Source organism: Cebus imitator, unplaced genomic scaffold (genome assembly GCF_001604975.1).
Source record: "Cebus imitator isolate Cc_AM_T3 unplaced genomic scaffold, Cebus_imitator-1.0 Scaffold68, whole genome shotgun sequence".
NCBI classification, from domain to species: domain Eukaryota; kingdom Metazoa; phylum Chordata; class Mammalia; order Primates; family Cebidae; genus Cebus; species Cebus imitator.
The window spans coordinates 9172739-9191683 of NW_016107383.1; the positions used below are offsets into that span (position 1 = coordinate 9172739).

General features: G+C 47.4%; 2 protein-coding genes across 2 annotated transcripts in view; one reads left to right on the forward strand and one right to left on the reverse strand.

Annotated features, from left to right (window-relative positions):
- FAM83A (family with sequence similarity 83 member A) overlaps positions 1-7163 on the forward strand; it is a 14862-nt gene extending 7699 nt beyond the window's left edge. Inside the window, exons 4-5 of the mRNA XM_017530726.2 lie at positions 4373-4540; positions 6882-7163. Coding sequence (XP_017386215.2) covers positions 4373-4540; positions 6882-7010 — 297 coding nt within the window. The 3' untranslated portion in view covers positions 7011-7163. The remainder of the gene's footprint in view (positions 1-4372; positions 4541-6881) is intronic.
- Positions 7164-9001: 1838 nt separating this feature from the next.
- CUNH8orf76 (chromosome unknown C8orf76 homolog) overlaps positions 9002-18945 on the reverse strand; it is a 51553-nt gene continuing 41609 nt past the window's right edge. Inside the window, exon 7 of the transcript XR_005200705.1 lies at positions 9002-9249. The gene's annotated coding sequence lies outside the window, so the exon portion shown is untranslated. The remainder of the gene's footprint in view (positions 9250-18945) is intronic.

Below are 18945 nucleotides of genomic sequence, written 5' to 3' on the forward strand. Positions count from 1 at the left end.
TAGAGACGGGGTTTCACCATGTTGACCAGGATGGTCTCGATCTCTTGACCTCGTGATCCACCCGCCTCGGCCTCCCAAAGTGCTGGGATTACAGGCGTGAGCCACCGCGCCCAGCCCGAGATCACCAATAATTTTCAAGAGTGGAAGGCAGGGTTTGTGATGTCCTTGCCACACACACACACGTGCACATAAACAGATGCACATACACACAACCCCACATGCGAGGGCCCAGGGACAGCCAGCTCTCACAGACAGCCAGGGAGCTGGAGCCTCAGCCCAGCCTGTCTGTGGACACAGGTGGCGAGAAGAGGAGGAGAGAGTGAGGAAATAGATTTGAATTCTCCCTGTCCTAAGCCTCAGCATCCTGAGACGAGCCAGAAGGGAGCAGACTGAGAGACCCAGCCGAGAGGTGCTTCCTGGAGCAGTTTCCATTCTAGAAGAAGCAGGAATTCTCCTTCTTTCCCTTCATGCTCAAATTCCTTTATTCCAGGCTGGGCGCGGTGGCTCTCACCTATAATCTCAGAACTTTGGGAGGCCGAGGCAGGTGGATCACCTGAAGTCAATAGTTCGAGACCAGCCTGGCCAACATGGTGAAACCCTGACTCTACTAAAAATACAAAAAGTAGCCAGGTGTGCTGGCAGGTGTCTGTAATCCCGGCTACCTGGGGGACTGAGTCAGGAGAATTGCTTGAACCTGGGAGGTGGAGGTTGCAGTGAGCCGAGATGGCGCCACTGCTCTCCAGCCTGGGCAACAGAGCAAGACTACTCTGTCTCAAAAAAAAAAAAAAAAACCCTTTTCTTATTCTACAAAGCCTAACGTGCCGGCCAGCCCCACACCCAGGACAGCAGAGTGGACCTCTATGGAGCTTCCTGCCAACTGCCTGCTCCTTAGGGGAGAGGAGAAGGAATTAGACGGTGCAGTCCCAGGCGTGGGCAACTCTTGGTGCCTGGAAGTGAAGGGAGGGCCTAGGGCAGCCTTCATGGGAGAGGTGGTCTCGGAGTTGAGTCTCAAAGGCTGAGTAAGCATTTGCGGGCAGAGAAGGAAGGGAAAGCAATTCGTCTTTTCAGTAGAGATGGGGGTTTCACTATGTTGCCCAGGTTGGTTTTGAACTCCTGGCCTTAAGCAATACACCAGCCTCAGCCTCCCAATGTGCTGGGATTACAGGCGTGAACCACCATGCCCAGCCTTCAACCCACTATACCTTCTAAGGAAGAATAGTGCTCCAAACCAGTAACTGTCTTCGGATTAATCCAGCTGGAGGACACTCGCAACTGGAGGCAAACAAGATGAACCTAGACAGGTGAGCCTGTATTTCCAAGCATCCTTTAATTCAGGATGCTGGGTTATTTCCAAACCTGCCCCGTCTCTGTTCAATCACCAGCTCACCAGCATATCTCAGGAAAATGATGATACATTGGCACAGAACTGAAGTACTTACTGACCGATTGGGAAGGGAGGGAGGGAGTTGTTTCTTTTGTCAATACATTGGAAGAGGAGGCATATATCTTTCAGCAAACAGAAAGCCTCAGCTGCTTTCAGTGCTGTAAGGTTAAATGTGTGCAAGACAATTAACTGTGTGATTACAGGGCCGTGGTTCTAATGATCACAGCCTCATTATTAGAACATCTTTTCCGGTTTCCTGCTCAGGGTGAGCAATTTCTGAGGATTTTCCCCCCTGTCCCGCTATCCATCCACATCACAGAAAGCTGGTTCCAAGTGGATACCAGCCATCAGTTTGGCCTGTCAGCAAGATGCCTCACTTTCCTTGCTACTTCCCAGAAGGTGGTGGTTTAAAAAAATATATTGTGCTGGGCATGGTGACTCACACCTGTAATCCCAGCACTTTGGGAGGCCAAGGAGGGTGTATCACCTGAGGTCAGGAGTTCAAGACCAGCCTGACCAACATGGAGAAACCCTGTTCCTACTAAAAATACAAAATTAGCTGGGCATGGTGGCACATGCCTGTAATCCCACCTACTTAGGAGCCTGAGGCAGAGGAATCGCCTGAATCCGGTAGGCAGAGGTTATGATGAGCCAAGATCGCACCATTGCACTCCAGCCTGAGCAACAAGAGCAAAACTCCATCTCCAAAATATATATATAGGTGATATATATACATTGCAATTATTAGAAAGATAGTGGGACATTATTATTACAGGTAATCTTAAAGAGAATGGCCATATTTCCTGTGAAAGAAAAATATCTTGGGCTCCCAAAATCACTAAGGAAACGGAAGCTGGAAACTCTCATTCTATTCAAAGTCACCCCTCTACTCACTGATATAGATGTATATCGGAAGGTAGGAAGGAAGGAAGAAAGGGAGGGAGGGAAGGAAGGAAGGAAGGAAGGAAGGAAGGAAGGAAGGAAGGAAGGAAGGAAGGAAGGAAAAGATAATTATGGAGGATATACGGAAACCTGATATGCACTTGACATTGACATTGAGATAAAATAGAAGAAATGATTGGTATTCAGTAATGGTGCTGGGACATTTGGTTTTCCATGTGAAAAAAATATATAAATGAAAATATATCATCTAGGTTTGTGTAAATATACTCTACAATGTTCACACAATGAAGAAGTCACCTAATGATGGATTTCTCTGACTGCATCCCCACCATTGCCACTGATGGTATCTGCATTCACTCACTGGCAATCATAGTGGACACATTATCACTTGGTGGTGTTTTCTTTCTTCACTTAATTCATTGTTAATACACATTTGTTGAGATTATACAGCAGGTTTAACTTCAGGCTATAAACATTTCACCTTATCTTACAGCTTCTGCATAATCATTGTAATCAACATTTTTTATTTTTATTTATTTACTTATTTATTTATTTTGAGATAGAGTCTCACTCTGTTGCCCAGGCTGGAGTGCAGTGGCACAATCTCTGCTCACGGTAACCTCCACCTCCTGGGTTCAAGCGATTCTCCTGCCTCAGCCTCCTCAGTAGCTGGGACTACAGGTGTGTGTTACCAGCCTGGCTCATTTTTTTTTATTTTTTATTTTTAGTAGAGATGGGGTTTCGACATGTTAGTCAGGCTGATCTCGAATTCCAGACCTCAAATGATCTGCCTGCCTCGGCCTCCCAAAGTGCTGGGACTACAGGTGTGAGCCACTGAGCCCAACAGTAATCAATGTTTTTAATGACTTAATAAGCCGAATAAGCTGCTTGTCAACATATCACAATTAAGGTATTAGAAAGGACTCATGGTTGGGTGACAGAGAGTAAACCCAAACAAGGTGAAGAAGGAGAGAAACATTCATTGACATCCACAGTGGAAAAGTCAAGGGTAGCACTGGCCTCAGGCATGGCTGGAACAGGTGTCCAAATGACACTGCTAGGGCTCTGTCTCTACCTCCTGGCTGCTTTCTCGAGAGCTGGCTTCATTGTCAGGCGGGCTTTCCCCAAGAGGCAGCAAAATGGCTGCCAGCAGCCATTGCTTATAAACTACCAGCTAAGCAACCTTGTAGAAAGAGCACCTCCTTTTCCCTGGAGTCCCAGCTAAAGTCCTGGGCTGACTCTCATAGAATAACTTAGATCACATGACCACCTCTGGACCAACCTCTGTGGCCAGCAGGGGATGCAATGCTCCCATTGGTCTAGCCCTGGTCACGTGCTCTCCCCATGTCCAATCAGGAGATGGCAGTAGACCCATTCAAACAACATTAATTGTGGAGGACAGGCAATTCCTTAAAGTTAGATTGGGATGCTGTTGGCAGAAGAAGAGGGAATGAATGCTTGGCAGGGGGAACACAGGTATCTCTCCTGCTTGCTGGACGTCTAGGACTCCCCTCCCCAGTTTTTACTACGACAGATGATGCAGTAGCTGTGGGTAGAGCATGACTCCCTTCTCCATCCCACAGGGGGAAGCTTGTTCTAGTCATTTATATATGGGGCCTCCACATGGGATTTTGTGTGAGGCGAGGATTTCATTAAGGATTCCTTAATGAAATTTGAAAATCAGTGGCCATAGTGTGCCCTCTAGCTCCAAGTGGCGGAGAATCCATAACCGTAACTTTCTGCCCCTCTGGAACCTGCTGAGGTGCTTCTTGTTCTCTGCTCTCCACTTCCGAGCCTTTTCCCTTCCTCCTCTGCCCTCCTCAGTCCCACAATGGGCATAGGGGCCAACAGATACGTGGTGGGGCAGGAGGGGTGGGATCAGGACAGGGGCAGGGGCCTCCACTTTAGCCCTTCCTTCTCCTTCCTTTAATCCTGCCCAGTCAAATCCACTCTCCCCCTATCCTCTCCCATCTGGTCCAATGGGAACAGGTGTCCCAGGCCCACTGGGACTCAGGCAGTTTGGCTAAAACTAGTTGGCACCTGGCCCTGACTTTTCTGGTAACTGAGCCCTCTGCCCTGGCACAGGTACTGGTCATCCTGATGGATGTGTTCACGGATGTGGAGATCTTCTGTGACATTCTAGAGGCAGCCAACAAGCGTGGGGTGTTCGTTTGTGTGCTCCTGGACCAGGGAGGTGTGAAGCTCTTCCAGGAAATGTGTGACAAAGTCCAGATCTCTGACAGTCACCTCAAGGTAGGGCCCCCAATGAGATATTAGTCCAAATACGATAGTCTATGCCGTAGTCACAAATGTCCCCCATCTTGTGTTAATAGCTTAACACAATAAAGGTTCATTTCTTGCTCAAACTCCTATGTAGGTCGGATGGGCCTCCTCCATCTTGGAGCTACATCATGAGAAATACTTGGCCTCCAAGATAGCCATGACAGGGAAAGAGAAGGCTGGAGGACTCTGCAGGATGTTTCCAGGATCTGACCTGGAAGAGACTTTCATCGCTTTCTCTTATAACTCATTACCTCACCCAGATGCATGGGTGTTGGGAGATGAAAAGTGTCACGGGTATCTGGTGCGCAGCATCTCTGCCATGTACTCCTGTTCTCTCAGCTGGGGAAGCCCAAGGGATGCATCTCACAGGGCAGGCAACCTCCAGAGCCTGTGGGTACATGTTCAAAACTCGCTGGCCCCAGCAAGACATTGATCCTCTTGGACTTAACTGAACCCCCTACTTCTCTCTCCTGGCAAAGAGAAGAGAAACCCAGAGATAAGAGTTTGATTCGTCACACAAATTTGAGGACAACTAATTCAAAGTCAAATGTGAAAACCACCCGTAGCTTTCATGAGTAGGTCCAGCTGAACAGCTGATGGGTGGCCCTCAGAGTTCTTTTGATCAGTTTCCTCTAGTTCAGGCAAGAGAGGTTCTTTCCTCTGGAAGAACCTCCCAGATAAGAATGAAGCCTCCTCCCTCCCTCCCTTCTCTGCACGAATGCAGCTGAGTTCAGGGCTGCCTCAGGCCTTGGGACCTCTGACTGCTGGGTCTGCTTGGCATGACATGGATCACACCTCCTTGGCCATTGAAACCAGGTCAAGAGTGTCAGAGCTGGCCTTGCTTTCATGGCCTGTGCTGGCCACACCTGACAGTCCTCTGCTCATCATAGGGTGATGGGATTTGTCCCTCCTTTCAAGATCTCACAGACCTATGGAGAAGCCTCGGGGAAGTGGCTGGAGTCAGTACCACCCTTCCCAGAGTCTGCCGTGCTACCAGCAGTCTCTCGTGGGATCCAGAAAGTACTCCACCTGCCTCAGCCTTAATCTTGAGACTCCCATACTTGACCTCCCCTTCCATTTCTCCACCCTTCCAGCCCTAGGGCAGGGGCAGCAGGTGCTACAGGGAAGGTAAGGGGCAAATAGAGCCATGGTAGGGATGTGGACATATCTTTGCTTAAGACAATACAGGGTCTATTGCGACCTCCACAAAGCCACCTCCTCTGGCTGCACCAGGCCTTCCCTCTGATCAGCTTGCGGTCAGGGACTCAGGTCACTAAAGCCACTTACAAGGCAGGGCTGGGCTTGCCTCCAACTGACTGCCAGGCCTCTTGTGGCTCACGGTGGCCCAGACTAAGGGCTCTGTAGGCATCAGGCCTTTGCCTTGCTTTTATTTGCTGCCTTATTTGAATTCTACCCCCTTCCCTTTTTCTTTTTGTTGCCAGCTAATGTGAAGACAATGAAGACAATTTAGACAATTCAGCCCAAGGAAAAAATTAACATGGCCCAGAATCCCACCAACCAGAGATAACACATCTCCATTTTAGTGAACCTTCTAGCAACCATTTTCCTACACAAATTGTCTTAGTCCATCACAGCTGCTATAACAGAATTCCATAGACCGGTGGCTTATAACAACAGAAATGTATTCCTCATGATTCTAGAGGCTGGGAAGTCCAAGGTCAAGGTGCTGGCAGATTAGCTGTCTGGTGAAGGTCACTTCCTGGCTTATAAATGGCTGTCTTACTGCTGTGTCCTCACGTGGTGGAAGGGGTGAGGCAGCTCTCTAGACCTCCTTTATAAGGCCCTCATCTGCTGGGTGCAGTGGCTCATACCTGTAATCCCAGCACTTTGGGAGGCTGAGGCGGGCAGATCACGAGGTCAGGAGATCAAGACCATACTGGCTAACACGGTGAAATCCTGCCTCTACTAAAAATACAAAAAATTAGCTGGATGTGGTGGCATGCACCTGTAGTCCCAGCTACTCAGGAGGCTAAGGCAGAAGACTCACTTTAACTTGGGAGGCAGAGGTTGCAGTAAGCCGAGATTGGGCCACTGCACTCCAGCTTAGGCGACAGAGCGACACTTTGTCTCAAATAAATAAATAAATAAATAATAAGGCACTCATCCCATTCATGAGAACTCTACCTTCATGACCTAATCTCCCAAAGCCCCCACCTTCTAATCCCATCACCCTGGGGATTAGGTTTCAACACAGAATGGGGATAATGGGAATACACACATCCAGCATCACGCCCAAATGTATCTCTATAAACAGAATTAGGGAGTGACACCTCGACTTTCCCTCCCACAGAACATTTCCATCCGAAGTGTGGAAGGAGAGGTGTACTGTGCCAAGTCAGGCAGGAAATTCGCGGGCCAAATCCTGGAGAAGTTCATCATCTCAGACTGGAGGTTCGTCCTGTCTGGATCTTACAGGTGAGCCCTGGATTCATCTCGGGTCAAGGATTCGTGGAGGACAAAGGCAGAGTGAGGTGCAGACCAGCTGCTCACACACACACCACCAGCAGCTCCCAGGACGTCTCCCTCTGGCTGGAGCTGGAGCTGCTTCACATAAATGGGGTGAGAGGCAGGAAATCTGGGCCTGGCGAGAATTCAGGTAGAGAGGCATTTCCAGATGCCTCAGTTTCCATTAATATTGCAATAGGACATAGAATCCTCTTTTCCTTCCTCAGGTATCTTAGATGGGATTATAAAGTGATAAAAAATTTGTTTACTTGTGTGTGTGCACACCCCATTACACTTTTTTCCTTTTTTTTTTTTTTTTTTTTNTTGAGATGGAGTCTCACCCTGTCACCCAGGCTGGAGTGCAATGGTGCAATCACGGCTCACTGCAACCTCCACCTCCAGGGTTCAAGCTATTCTCCTCCCTCAGCCCCACAAGCAGCTGGGATTACAGGCACCACCACCACACCTGGCTAATTTTTGTTTTTTTAGTAGAGACTAAGGATTTAGTAGAGACTTTAGGATTTCACCATGTTGGCCAGGCTGGTCTCAAACTCCTGACCTCGGGTGATCCACCTGCCGTGGCCTCCCAAAGTGCTGGGATTTCAGGTGTGAGCCACTGTGCCCAGGCCCATTTCATTTATTTAATTTTTCTTATTTTAAAATAAATGTATTGAGATTTATTAATTCACATGCCATATAATTCATTGAGGTGTGCAATTTGTTGGTTTTTGGTATAATTCCAGAGTTGTGCAACAATGACTACAGTCAGTTCTAGAACATTATCATCATCCCATTTTTAAAAGTCCCATAACCATTAGCAGTCACCTTCCATCTCCTCCAGATCTCCCCAGTCCCACGCCGCCACTAATTAACCTTCTGCCACTATAGATTTGCCAATTCTAGATCTTTCATATAAATAGAATCATATGATATGTGGTCTTCTGCGACTGGCTTCTTTCACTTAGCAAAATGCATTCAAGATTCCCACCGTTGTATGGACCTACCACATGTTATTTAACTATTCATCAGTTGATGGGCTTTTGGGGTGTTTCCACTTTTCCGTCCTAATGAATAATGCTGCTGTGAACACTCATGTACAATTACTTGTGTGGACACAGATTTTCAGATCTCTTGAGCATCTGCTAGCAGTGACATTGTGGGTGATAGAGCAATTCTATGTTTAACCCTTTAAGGAACTGCCAGATTTTTATGCCACAGTATGGAATGTAAAATGGCCACAGCATTTTACATTGCTGCCAGCGATGTATGAGGATCCTAATGTCTGCAATCCTAGGCAGCACCTGTCATTGTTCCCCTCTTTGATGATCCTGGGGGTATGAAGTGATGTCTCATGCGGTGTTGGTTTGCATTTTTCCCTGATGGCCAACCATGTTAAGGTCTTGTGCTTGTTGGTTCTCTGCATGTCTTTTTGGGGACAATGTCTCTTCAATTTCTTTTTATTGATTGAGACAGAGTCTTGATGTGTCACCCACGCTGGAGTGCAGTGGCGTGATCACAACTCACTGCAGCCTCCATCTCCTGGGCTCTTCCCACCTCAGCTTCCCAAGTAGCTAGGACTTTAGGTGTGCGCCACCACACCTAGCTAACTTCTAATTTTTTATAGCGCTAGGGTCTCACTGTGTTGCCCAGGCCAGTCTCAAACTCTTAGGCTCAGGCAATCCACCAGCCTCAGCCTCCCAAAGTGTTGGGATTATAAGCATGAGCCCAGCGCCTGGCCTCGATTTGTGTTTAGACCCTCACACATAGACTCCTACATCCAAATGACTGACGATTCACTTATTCTAGCAATGCTGCCTTGCCTGGGTCTGTCTTTGAAACTCGACTACAGAGCTTAAAAGATATTCTTTGATATGTTCTCAGTGGCGGCACTAGGGAAGTGGATTTGATGGCGGGTTTTGTGAGAGGGATGAAATGAGCAATTGAGGAAGGGAGGAGCAGCCGAAGGTCATTTGGGAACATTTTATTTAGGAAGGTGATGAACGTGACAGTGCAGAAGGGGCAACTGGTTGTGTCTTATCTTACTTCCTCTGCTGCAAACACACAGCAGTGACCAATGAAATACGAGCAGCAACACTGGGATATGCTGGGAGTGAAAGGCAGGCCTCCAGGGGGTGGTTCGGATGCGCTGTTTCCCCAGGGAGCAGGAGCTGGAGAGGCTGTTCCAAAGGCAGGTGAAGCCAACTGCAAAATCTCTAGCCAGAGACAAATGAGCATAAAGGGAAAGAGAGAAAGGGGAAAAAAAAACCTTACATTTAAATTGTGCTATCTTTCTTCAGCCTTATTAGTGCCGTTTAGCTGAAATTCCACTTTCAGTGATATTAACATTACGACCTCCAGTCTTCCTTGGGCTTATATTTGTACAATGTCTTAGTCCACTGGGGCTACTATAATAAAATACCATACACTGGGTAGCTTATAAACTACGGAAACTCATTACTCACAGTCCTGAAGTCTGGGAAGTCCAAGGTCAAGGTGTTGGCAGATTCAGTGTCTGGGGAAGACCCGCTTTCTGTCTCATAGACTGCTGCCTTTTTACTGTCTTCACACAGTGAAAGCGTATCTTTATCCGCCATGGTAAAAAAGGGTGAGAGAGCTCACTGGGGCCTCTTCTGCAGGGGCACTAACCCCATTCATGAAGGTTCTACCTTCATGACCCAATCATGCCCCAAAGGTCCTACACACTAATACCATCACCTTGGGGATTAGGATTTCAAATATGAATCTGGGAGAGACACAGACATTTAGTCTACAGCACAGAGTATAACTTTCTCTCCATCCCATTATTTTCAACTTGCGGTTGGATTTTAAGTGTGTCTTTTATGAACAACATAGCATTAATTTTTTTTTTTTTTTTTGAGACGGAGTCTTGCTCTGTCACCAGGCTGGAGTGCAGCGACGCGATCTCGGCTTGCTGTAACCTCCGCCTCCCCAGTTCAAGCGATTCTCCTGCCTCAGCCTCCCGAGTAGCTGGGACTACAGGTGCATGCCACCATGTCTAGCTAACTTTTTTTTTTAGTGGAAACAAGGTTTCACCATGTTGGCCAGGATGGTCTCGATCTCTTGACCTCGTGATCCACCTGCTTCAGCCTCCCAAAGTGCTGGGATTACAGGTGTGCGCCATCACGCCCAGCCTAATTTTTCTTTTTCTTTTTTTTTTTTTGAGACAGAGTCTCACTCTGTTGCCTGGGCTGGAGTGCAATGGCTTGATCCCCACTCACTGCAGCCTCCGCCTCCTGGGTTCAAGTAATTCTCGTGCCTCAGCCTCCCAAGTAGCTGGGATTACAGGCTTGCACCACCATGCCCAGTTATTTTTTGTACTTTTAGTACAGATGGGTTTTGCAGTGATAGTCAGGCTGGTCTCAAACTCCTGATCTCAGATGACCCACCCACCTCAGCCTCCCAAAGTGCTGGGATTACAGGCGTGAACCCCATCGCTCCCAGCCTCATTCAAGTTTTTAAAAGTATAATTTTATCGTCTCTGTCTTTTAATAGGCATAATCTCCTTAGTTACTGTGATTGCTGATCTATTTAAGTTTATTTCTAATATTTACATTTTAACTTTGCTTTTCCCCTTTTGTGTTTGCAGTTGAATGGACAGGTTTTCTTTCTTTGCTTTTTTTTTTTTTTGAGCTGGAATGTTGCTCTGTTTCCCCAAGGCTGGAGTGCAAGGACGCCATCTCGGCTCACTGCAACCTCTGCCTCCCGGGTTCCAGTGATTTTCCTGCCTTCTCCTGCCTCAGCCTCCTCAGTAGCTAGTACTACAGGCAAGCCCACCACCACACCCAGCTAACTGTTTTTTAAATTTTTAGTAGAGACGGCGTTTCACCGTGTTGGCCAGTATGGTCTCGATCTCCTGACCTCGTGATCCACCCGCCTCAGCCTCCCAAAGTGCTGGGATTACAGGCGTGAGCCACCATGCCCGGCCCAGGTTTTCATATTACTGTTTTTTTAGGTAGCTCCTTTTTTTTTTTCCTGCTTGCTACAAAGCTCAATAAACTATATTTTTACTCTTTTCCTTTAATGGGACTCCTTCAGTTTTTAAAATACTTTACACATTTTCCAAACAAAGTCTAAAATTGTGTCATAATTCTCCTCTCTTCCCAAACACAACAAGGAACTTCGTGCACTGTTTTTTGACATTTTGATTCCTATTAAGTTCGTCAAGGCTGTTTCACTGCAAGGCACAGAAAATCTACTTAAACTGCCTAAGTCAAGGCTGGCAGTTAATCTCAGGCACAGCCAGGGGCAGGAGCAGGGGCTGCCAGGCCTCCCCAAGCCTGGGAAATGCTAGGGTCAAAGCCGCTCACTCTGGCTTTCATGGGCCCACAGGCCTGTTGCTTAGCTGCTTTTTCTGGTTCTCTCTCCTGCCTCATGGATTGTATGAGTTAAATCTGACCTCCTCATCCCTGATCTTTGCGGCCTCCCAGCCCAGCCTCCACCGTCACCCTGGGTCCAGCCATTCTGGCAGCCCACATCACCAACCCATGGATGAGCTGCCTCTGGGTCTGGTGTCCACCCCGAGCCAGTAACCTGTGGCTGGGGCAGGGCTGGCAGAAGAGAACTTGGCACGTGGCAAAAACATGGCTGTCCTTCCAGGCCTAAGGTGGGGCCAGTTTTCAGAGAAGCATCTCCAGAATATGTCTAGTACAGACCACTCCCTCCTCAAATGTTTTAGAATTTGAAGGTAGGAGAAGAAGGCTATGGGAAAAAAAAAATGCGGCTTAGGAGGCATCTCAAGTGCGGTTCACACCTTCCTGCCCAGCTCGCCCTGGGGTCTGCAATGCCCTTCATAGCATGGAGGGTCCGACGTAAGCGCCTGTCCTGGGTGCTTCATGTAAATGGTATTCTAATTCAGTATGCGGCATTTTGTGGCTGACTTTTTCACTTAACGTTTTCGAGGCTCCCCTGAGCTGTAGAGTGTCAGCGCTTCGTCCCTTTTTGTGGCTGAGCAATATTCCATGGACCGGATGGACCGTAATTGGTTTATCTGGTCACCAATCAATAGACATTGGGGCGTTTCCCCCTTCTGGCGATTGTGAATATTAGCTGAGGAATTTTTGCCGGGATCTTGACACTCCCTTTCTGCCCTGGGGAACATCAGTAAAAGGAAGAAGGAGGCTGAGCCAAGGGTTGGAAGAGCTGAGGATTCCCCGAACATGGGGAAGAAATCAAAGAACAGGTACAGTTTGAGCTCTCCTCATGATCCACTTTAAAGTGACCCGACTGGGCGCGGTGGCTCCCGCTTGTAATCCCAGCACTTTCCAAGGCCAAGGTGGGTGGATCACCTGAGGTCAGGAGTTTGATACCAGCCTGGCCAACATGGCAAAACCCCGTCTCTACTAAAAATACAAAAATAGCTGGATGTGATGGCGCACGTCTGTAATCCCAGCTGCTTGGGAGGCTGAGGCAGGAGAATCACTTGAACCCAGGAGGTGGAGGTTGCAGTGAGCCAAGATCATGCCATTGCACTCCAGCCTGGCAACAAAGCAAGACTCCATCTCAAAAAAAAAAAAAAAATCTTCTTACCCAGATGCTCTTATCTATAAAGTCCTGCCCCAAAGTTAAAGATCAGGCAATTATTTTTGAGAAATGTTGCACCCTCCCAGGACCCACTAGCTGCTTTGCACATGACCATGGGGCAGGTATATCTGTGGAGAAAGGAGAAGGCCTGGGAACACAATCAACTGGAAACAGAGATGTAAAGATAAAAGGCTGAGAAACAAGTTCTTATTATCTGTGCATATGATGAAACCTGATGAAGGAGCTTAAGCGACTGGGAAGGATTTTGAACATGTCAGGGAGATCGGAAGTGTGCTAGGAGTGGGGGCTTCCTCCCTTTCCCAGACGGGTCTCAAATGCTGGGCAGATTAAGCCGAAACACATTCCCAAGATAAACTTCCTTTTTTTTTTTTTTGAGTCGGAGTCTCGCTCTTGTTACCCAGGCTGGAGTGCAATGGCGCGATCTCGGCTCACCGCAACCTCCGTCTCCCGGGTTCAGGCAATTCTCCTGCCTCAGCCTCCTGAGTAGCTGGGATTACAGGCACGTGCCACCATGCCCAGCTAATTTTTTGTATTTTTAGTAGAGACGGGGTTTCACCATGTTGACCAGGATGGTCTCGATCTCTTGACCTCGTGATCCACCCGCCTCAGCCTCCCAAAGTGCTGGGATTACAGGCTTGAGCCACTGCGCCCGGCGATAAACTTCCTTTTAACACTTTCAGGAAAACAGAATATCTATCTTCAGCTTCTCAAAATATGAATTGTTCCACCCTCAAATCCTCAAATCTACATCATTTCACTTTTAAACCAAAGGTAATATTTCATATATTATGCTTCCCCCAGAAGAACAAGAATTTAAATGTGTTAGGTCATACCCGACTTTTTTTTTTTTTTTTTTGGGATACTCTATTGCCTAGTGAGGTAGTGGCATGATCTCAGCTCACTGCAACCTCAGCCTCCTGGTTCAAGTGATCCTCCCACCTCAGCTTCCTGTGTAGCTGGAATTAGAGGCTCCTGCCACCAAATATACAAATAAACAAAACCCTGCTAATTGTTTTGTATATTTAGTAGAGACGGGGGTTTTACCATGTTGGCCAGGCTGGTCTTGAACTCCTGACCTCAAGTGATCTGCCAGTCTCAGCCTCCCAAAGTGCTGGGATTACAGGGGTGAGCCACCGCTCCCAGCCTCTATACCAAATTCTTTTTTTTTTTTTTTTTGAGACGGAGGCTCACTCTGTTGCCAGACTGGAGTGCAGTGGCGAGATCTCAGCTCACTTCAACCTCTGCCTCCGAGGTTCAAGTGATTCTCCTGCCTCAGCCTCCCGAGTAGCTGGGATTACAGGCTTGCACCACCACACCCAGCTAATTTTTATATTTTTAGTAGAGATGGGATTTCACCATGTTGGCCAAGATGGTCTCCATCCCTTGACCTCATGATCTGCCCACCTCAGCCTCCCAAAGTGCTGGGATTACAGGCGTGAGCCAGCGCGCCAGCCTTGATACCCAACTCTTAATAGCTGTGTATCTGTCATCTCTCTGGGCCTGTTTCCTCACCAGGACAAAATGGAAAATAATAAGACACTCTATTTGTATTAGAACAGTTGTTGTAGAATTAAGTAAAACAGCAAGTGTAAATACCTTGCTGGGCATCTGAGATGCACTAAAAAAAAGGTCACTTAAGAGTGTATTGTTAAGACATCAGTATTACTTATACTTTCAAATTTATTTTGATTTTAATAATTATAATTCCAAGCAGGGTCTGTCTGAAGAGGATTAGTGAGTTTGACCAGGCAGGCCGTGATTACTACTGTTACCAGCATTGTTATGCTTAACTGATATTGCATGTTTTTTTTGTCTGTTGTATAAAATGATTTGACCTCACTTTCCAATAGGTTTCTGTGAATTAGAAAAGAGCTATTATTATTAAATAACACTAATTTATGTTATTTGTGAAGCATTATTCTAGGAGGGAAAGGCCCTTCATGGGTGTCGTCCTTCTGCAGGGTTTGTTAGAGGGAAGATGCTGGAGAAACATGCCTTACCCCACCCCCTCAACCCCTACCCGCTCTCAACCCCACTGCCCAACCCACTCCCCAAGTAAAGAAGCCAGCAGCCGGGCGCCGTGGCTCACGCCTGTAATCCCAGCACTTTGGGAGGCTGAGGTGGGCGGATCACGAGGTCAAGAGATCGGGACCATCCTGGCCAACATGGTGAAACCCCGTCTCTACTAAAAGTACAAAAAATTAGCCGGGTGTGGTGGTGCGTGCCTGTAGTCCCAGCTACTCGGGAGGTTGAGGCAGGAGAATTGCTTGAACCCCGGAGATGGAGGTTGCAGTGAGCTAAGATTGTACGATTGCACTCCAGCCTGGGGACAGATTGAGACTCTACCTCAAAAAAATAAAAAAGGACTATAATAAGGATTTAATCCTTATGACAATGCTTTGAAGAAGGTGTTATCCTCCTAATTGACAGGGTGGGGGATTAAGGCATAGAGAGGGGAGGCAACTGGCCCAGGGTCACCAGCTTCCTTGACAAGAGTCACTGGCTCTCCAATGCCCGTGAAGCTGGCGGCTGGGCTTGTTAGCCTGATGTGTGGCTCAGGAGAAGGGTGGCTGTGGCCTGGATCCATGCAGGGCCATTTGCGTTTACTGTCATTCCTGAGAGCTGTGGAGGAGCCAGCTCCTGGAGGGAGCACAGGAAACTCACAGTGATTTTGCACCTGACATTCAAAGGTGATCTGTTTACCAGCCTTTCAGGGATCATCTTCCCTGGGACATGTCCCCCCTTAGAGTTGTTTCCAGCAAAAACAAGAAAACAAACCAGAAGAGGCCCTTCATCCTTTTCTTTTAGCCCAGGTACCTGGGGGCTTCAGATATGTTGGCCCCTCCTTCTGGTTGTATATGGTTCTCCCAATCTGACGAGCCCTGCTTCCTCCTCCGAGGCTAGACGGCTGAGGTGGTGCATTTCAACACTGAAGGGCTGGTTGAGGGTCTGACCCCAGCACAGGTGCCATGCCAGTGCCATCAAGAAACACTGCTGAGTGGGCAGGTGGAGTGGTGTGTGTGCTCTAAGATCAGCAGGAGCTAAGGAAGTGCTCTGGGGTCAGCCGAGAGGGAGCCCCCACTTCTACCTGGCAGGTCCAGGAGGTCAGTGCCATTGGCTGGAGTTGGGCCTTGAAGGATGAGAAGGATTTCAGGAGGTGGGGAGGAGGCAAGCAAAATCAGGCCCTGGGAACAGCAGCAAGACACCATCCTCGCTTCTAACTGGCTTCCTGCCCTGCCCTCACTGCCACCCATGGGTTTTCTCTCCCAGGAACAGAAACACAAAGGAGATCAAACCACTTTCATCTTTAAAATCCTTCAATATTCACCACTGCTCCTAGAAAAAAAAACAAAAAATCTCCATCCTTACCAGGATCTCTGTCTCAGTGGGATCCCCATCCTCAACTGTGTTGGAGCCACACGGGACTCCTCCGGGGTCTCTCCTGCTCTTTCCAGCGTCAGGGCCTTTGCACCTGCTATCTGTGCCCTCCGTGGGAGAGCTCACTCCTGCTGTCTCTATCTTGCTAACACCTCATCTTGCAGGCGGCAGCTTCCAGATCATTGCCTCAGAGACCTCTGATCACCCCATCCCAAGTCCTCTTACCCTCCATGGCGTCACACCCATCATGATTTGGAACTATTTGTGAACTTGATTAACCAAGATTGCAAACAGCATGAGGTCAGGGACTGGACTGGGTACGTTTTCTTCTCTGTTGCTTTCCTGGCATGAAGTACAGTAAATACGGCACCTGATGTGTTATACATGGCTACAAGTATTTGTTGAATGAATGAATGAATAAAAGCACTTTGGGTTCTGGTCATCCAGTGTGCTCAAAGAATACAGTTTTTCAAACTGTGCCTCACCATCCATTAGTGGGGTATGAAATCAATTTAGTAGATGATGTCTAGCATTTTTTTAATGACACAGAATGGAATATAAATAATCAGAGCAGACTGAGGTCAGGGATGTTCTGGAAATTCTTGTGTAGTTATGTACTTGTAGGTCATGAAGTAAAATGTGCTTTTCCAAGAATAGCCAAGATAAATCCGAAGAAGAAAAACAAGCAGGGAGGACTCGCTCTAGCAGAGTTCAGAACTTGTCATGAAACTGCAGTAATCAAGACAATGTGGCATTAGAGGAGGGACATGTTGACACACAGAAGAGAAAGCTCAGGCTCAGACTCACACATGACAGGGCATGCCAGAGCAGTGGGGAAAGGAGGAACCGGAAAAAATGACTCCCCGTATGTAAAACGGGATTACTACCCAACTCCCACACATTTGCTTACAAATAGGCTTGCAATAGATGAAAATAATTTAAATGTTGAAAATAAACTTTAGCCGGGCGCGGTGGCTCAAGCCTGTAATCCCAGCAACTCAGGAGGCTGAGGCAGGAGAATTGCCTGAACCCAGGAGGTGGAGGTTGCAGTGAGCCGAGATCACGCCATTGCACTCCAGCCTGGGTAACAAGAGTGAAACTCCGTCTCAAAAAAAAAAAAAAAAAGAAAAGAAACTTTAAAACTCTTAGATTTCTCTTAAAAAAAAAAATACACATATTTAAAAAGAAAAAAAAAGCACTCACCATAAATGTTTGCTTAATCTGACTATGTTACAATTAAGAATGTTGGTTCAGGGTCCGGCGCGGTGGCTCATACCTGTAATCCCAGCACTTTGGGAGGCTGTGGGTGGATCACCTGCGGTCAAGAGTTCGAGACCAACCTGGCCAACATGGTGAAACCCCGTCTCTACTAAAAATACAAAAATTAGCCAGGTGTGGTGGTACGTACCTGTGGTCCCAGCTACTTGGGAGGCTGAGGCAGGAGAATCACTTGAACCCTGGAGGTGGAGGTTGCAGTAAGCCGAGATCATGCCACTGCACTCCAGCCTGGGTGACAGAGCGAGACTCCATCTCAAAAAGAAAAAAAGAAAGACATCTTAAAGAAGGTGAAAAGTCAGTTAGGAACTGGAAGCAGCTATTCAGGATGACAGAGATTAGTGCCAAGATTCACAAGGGCACAAGAACACAACAGAGAAGTAGGTGGGACACATAAGCAGGCGTTTCACCAAAGAGGAAATACATGGTTAAAAAAAAATACGTGGCAAGATGTGCAGCATTATGAGATCCAGAAAATGAGTCGAGGCTAGAATGAGTCCCAATTTCATACCTCTCCAGTCAGCACAGAAATAAGAAGACTGACGACACCAAATGGTGGATTTCAGGGATCTCTTACGCGCTGTTGATGGGATGGCAAATTGGGACAAGGACTGTGAAAAGACTTTGGCGTTTTCTCCAAAAGCTGAATGCCCACCTAGTTTGTAACCTAGCAACTGTACTCCTAGGTACATTTCCACAAGAAGCTGGTCTACATGTACGATAGAAGATATATATGAGAATGTTCACAGCAGCACTGTTCCCAACACAACCCAAATGCCTAGCAGAGGGAGGTGATGAACGCACCACGACACAGCCATAAGTGCCATATTACACAGCAGTCAAAAATGAAGTATTGCAGGCCAGGTGAGGGGGCTCACACCTGTAATCCCAGCACTTTGGTAGATCAAGGCAGGTGGATCAAGGGGTCAGGAGTTCCAGACCAGCCTGACCAACATGGTGAAACCCCATCTCTCCTAAAAAAAAAAAAAAAACAAAAATTAGCCAGGTGTGGTAGCATGCGCCTATAATCCCAGCTACTCAGGAGGCTGAGGCAGGAGAATCGTTTCAACCTGGGAGGCAGAGGTTGCAGTGAGCTGAGATAGCACCTACACTCCAGCCTGGGCAACAGAGCCAGATGCCATCTCAAAATATGTGTATATATATATATATATATATAATGAAGTACTGCAAGAAATGAAACTATGATAAATCTTAGCAATGTAATATTAAGTGAAAAAAAATCTCACAAGATTACACAAAAACACAATGAAAACAAACATATTTACTTCCAATAATATATAAAACATTAATTATGGAAAAAGGAAAGCGAGGGTGTTATGATCACAGGATTCATGATGTGCCGAGTTCTAGTTCAGGAGTCCTGGGAAAGAGATACAAGGAGAGACCCTGCGGCTAGATGTGGACTATCCTCAAGACACTACCTTGGCCAAGTGCAGCGGCTCATGCCTGTAATTGCAGCACTTTGGGAGGCCAAGCAGGGAGGATAATTTGAAGCCAGGAGTTAAGACCAGTCTGGGCAACATAGCAAGACCCCCGGCTCTGCCAAGAGAAAAAAGTTTTTTAAAAAAATGTGACCGGCCGGGTGCGGTGGCTCAAGCCTGTAATCCCAGCACTTTGGGAGGCCGAGGCGGGTGGATCACGAGGTCAAGAGATCGAGACCATCCTGGTCAACA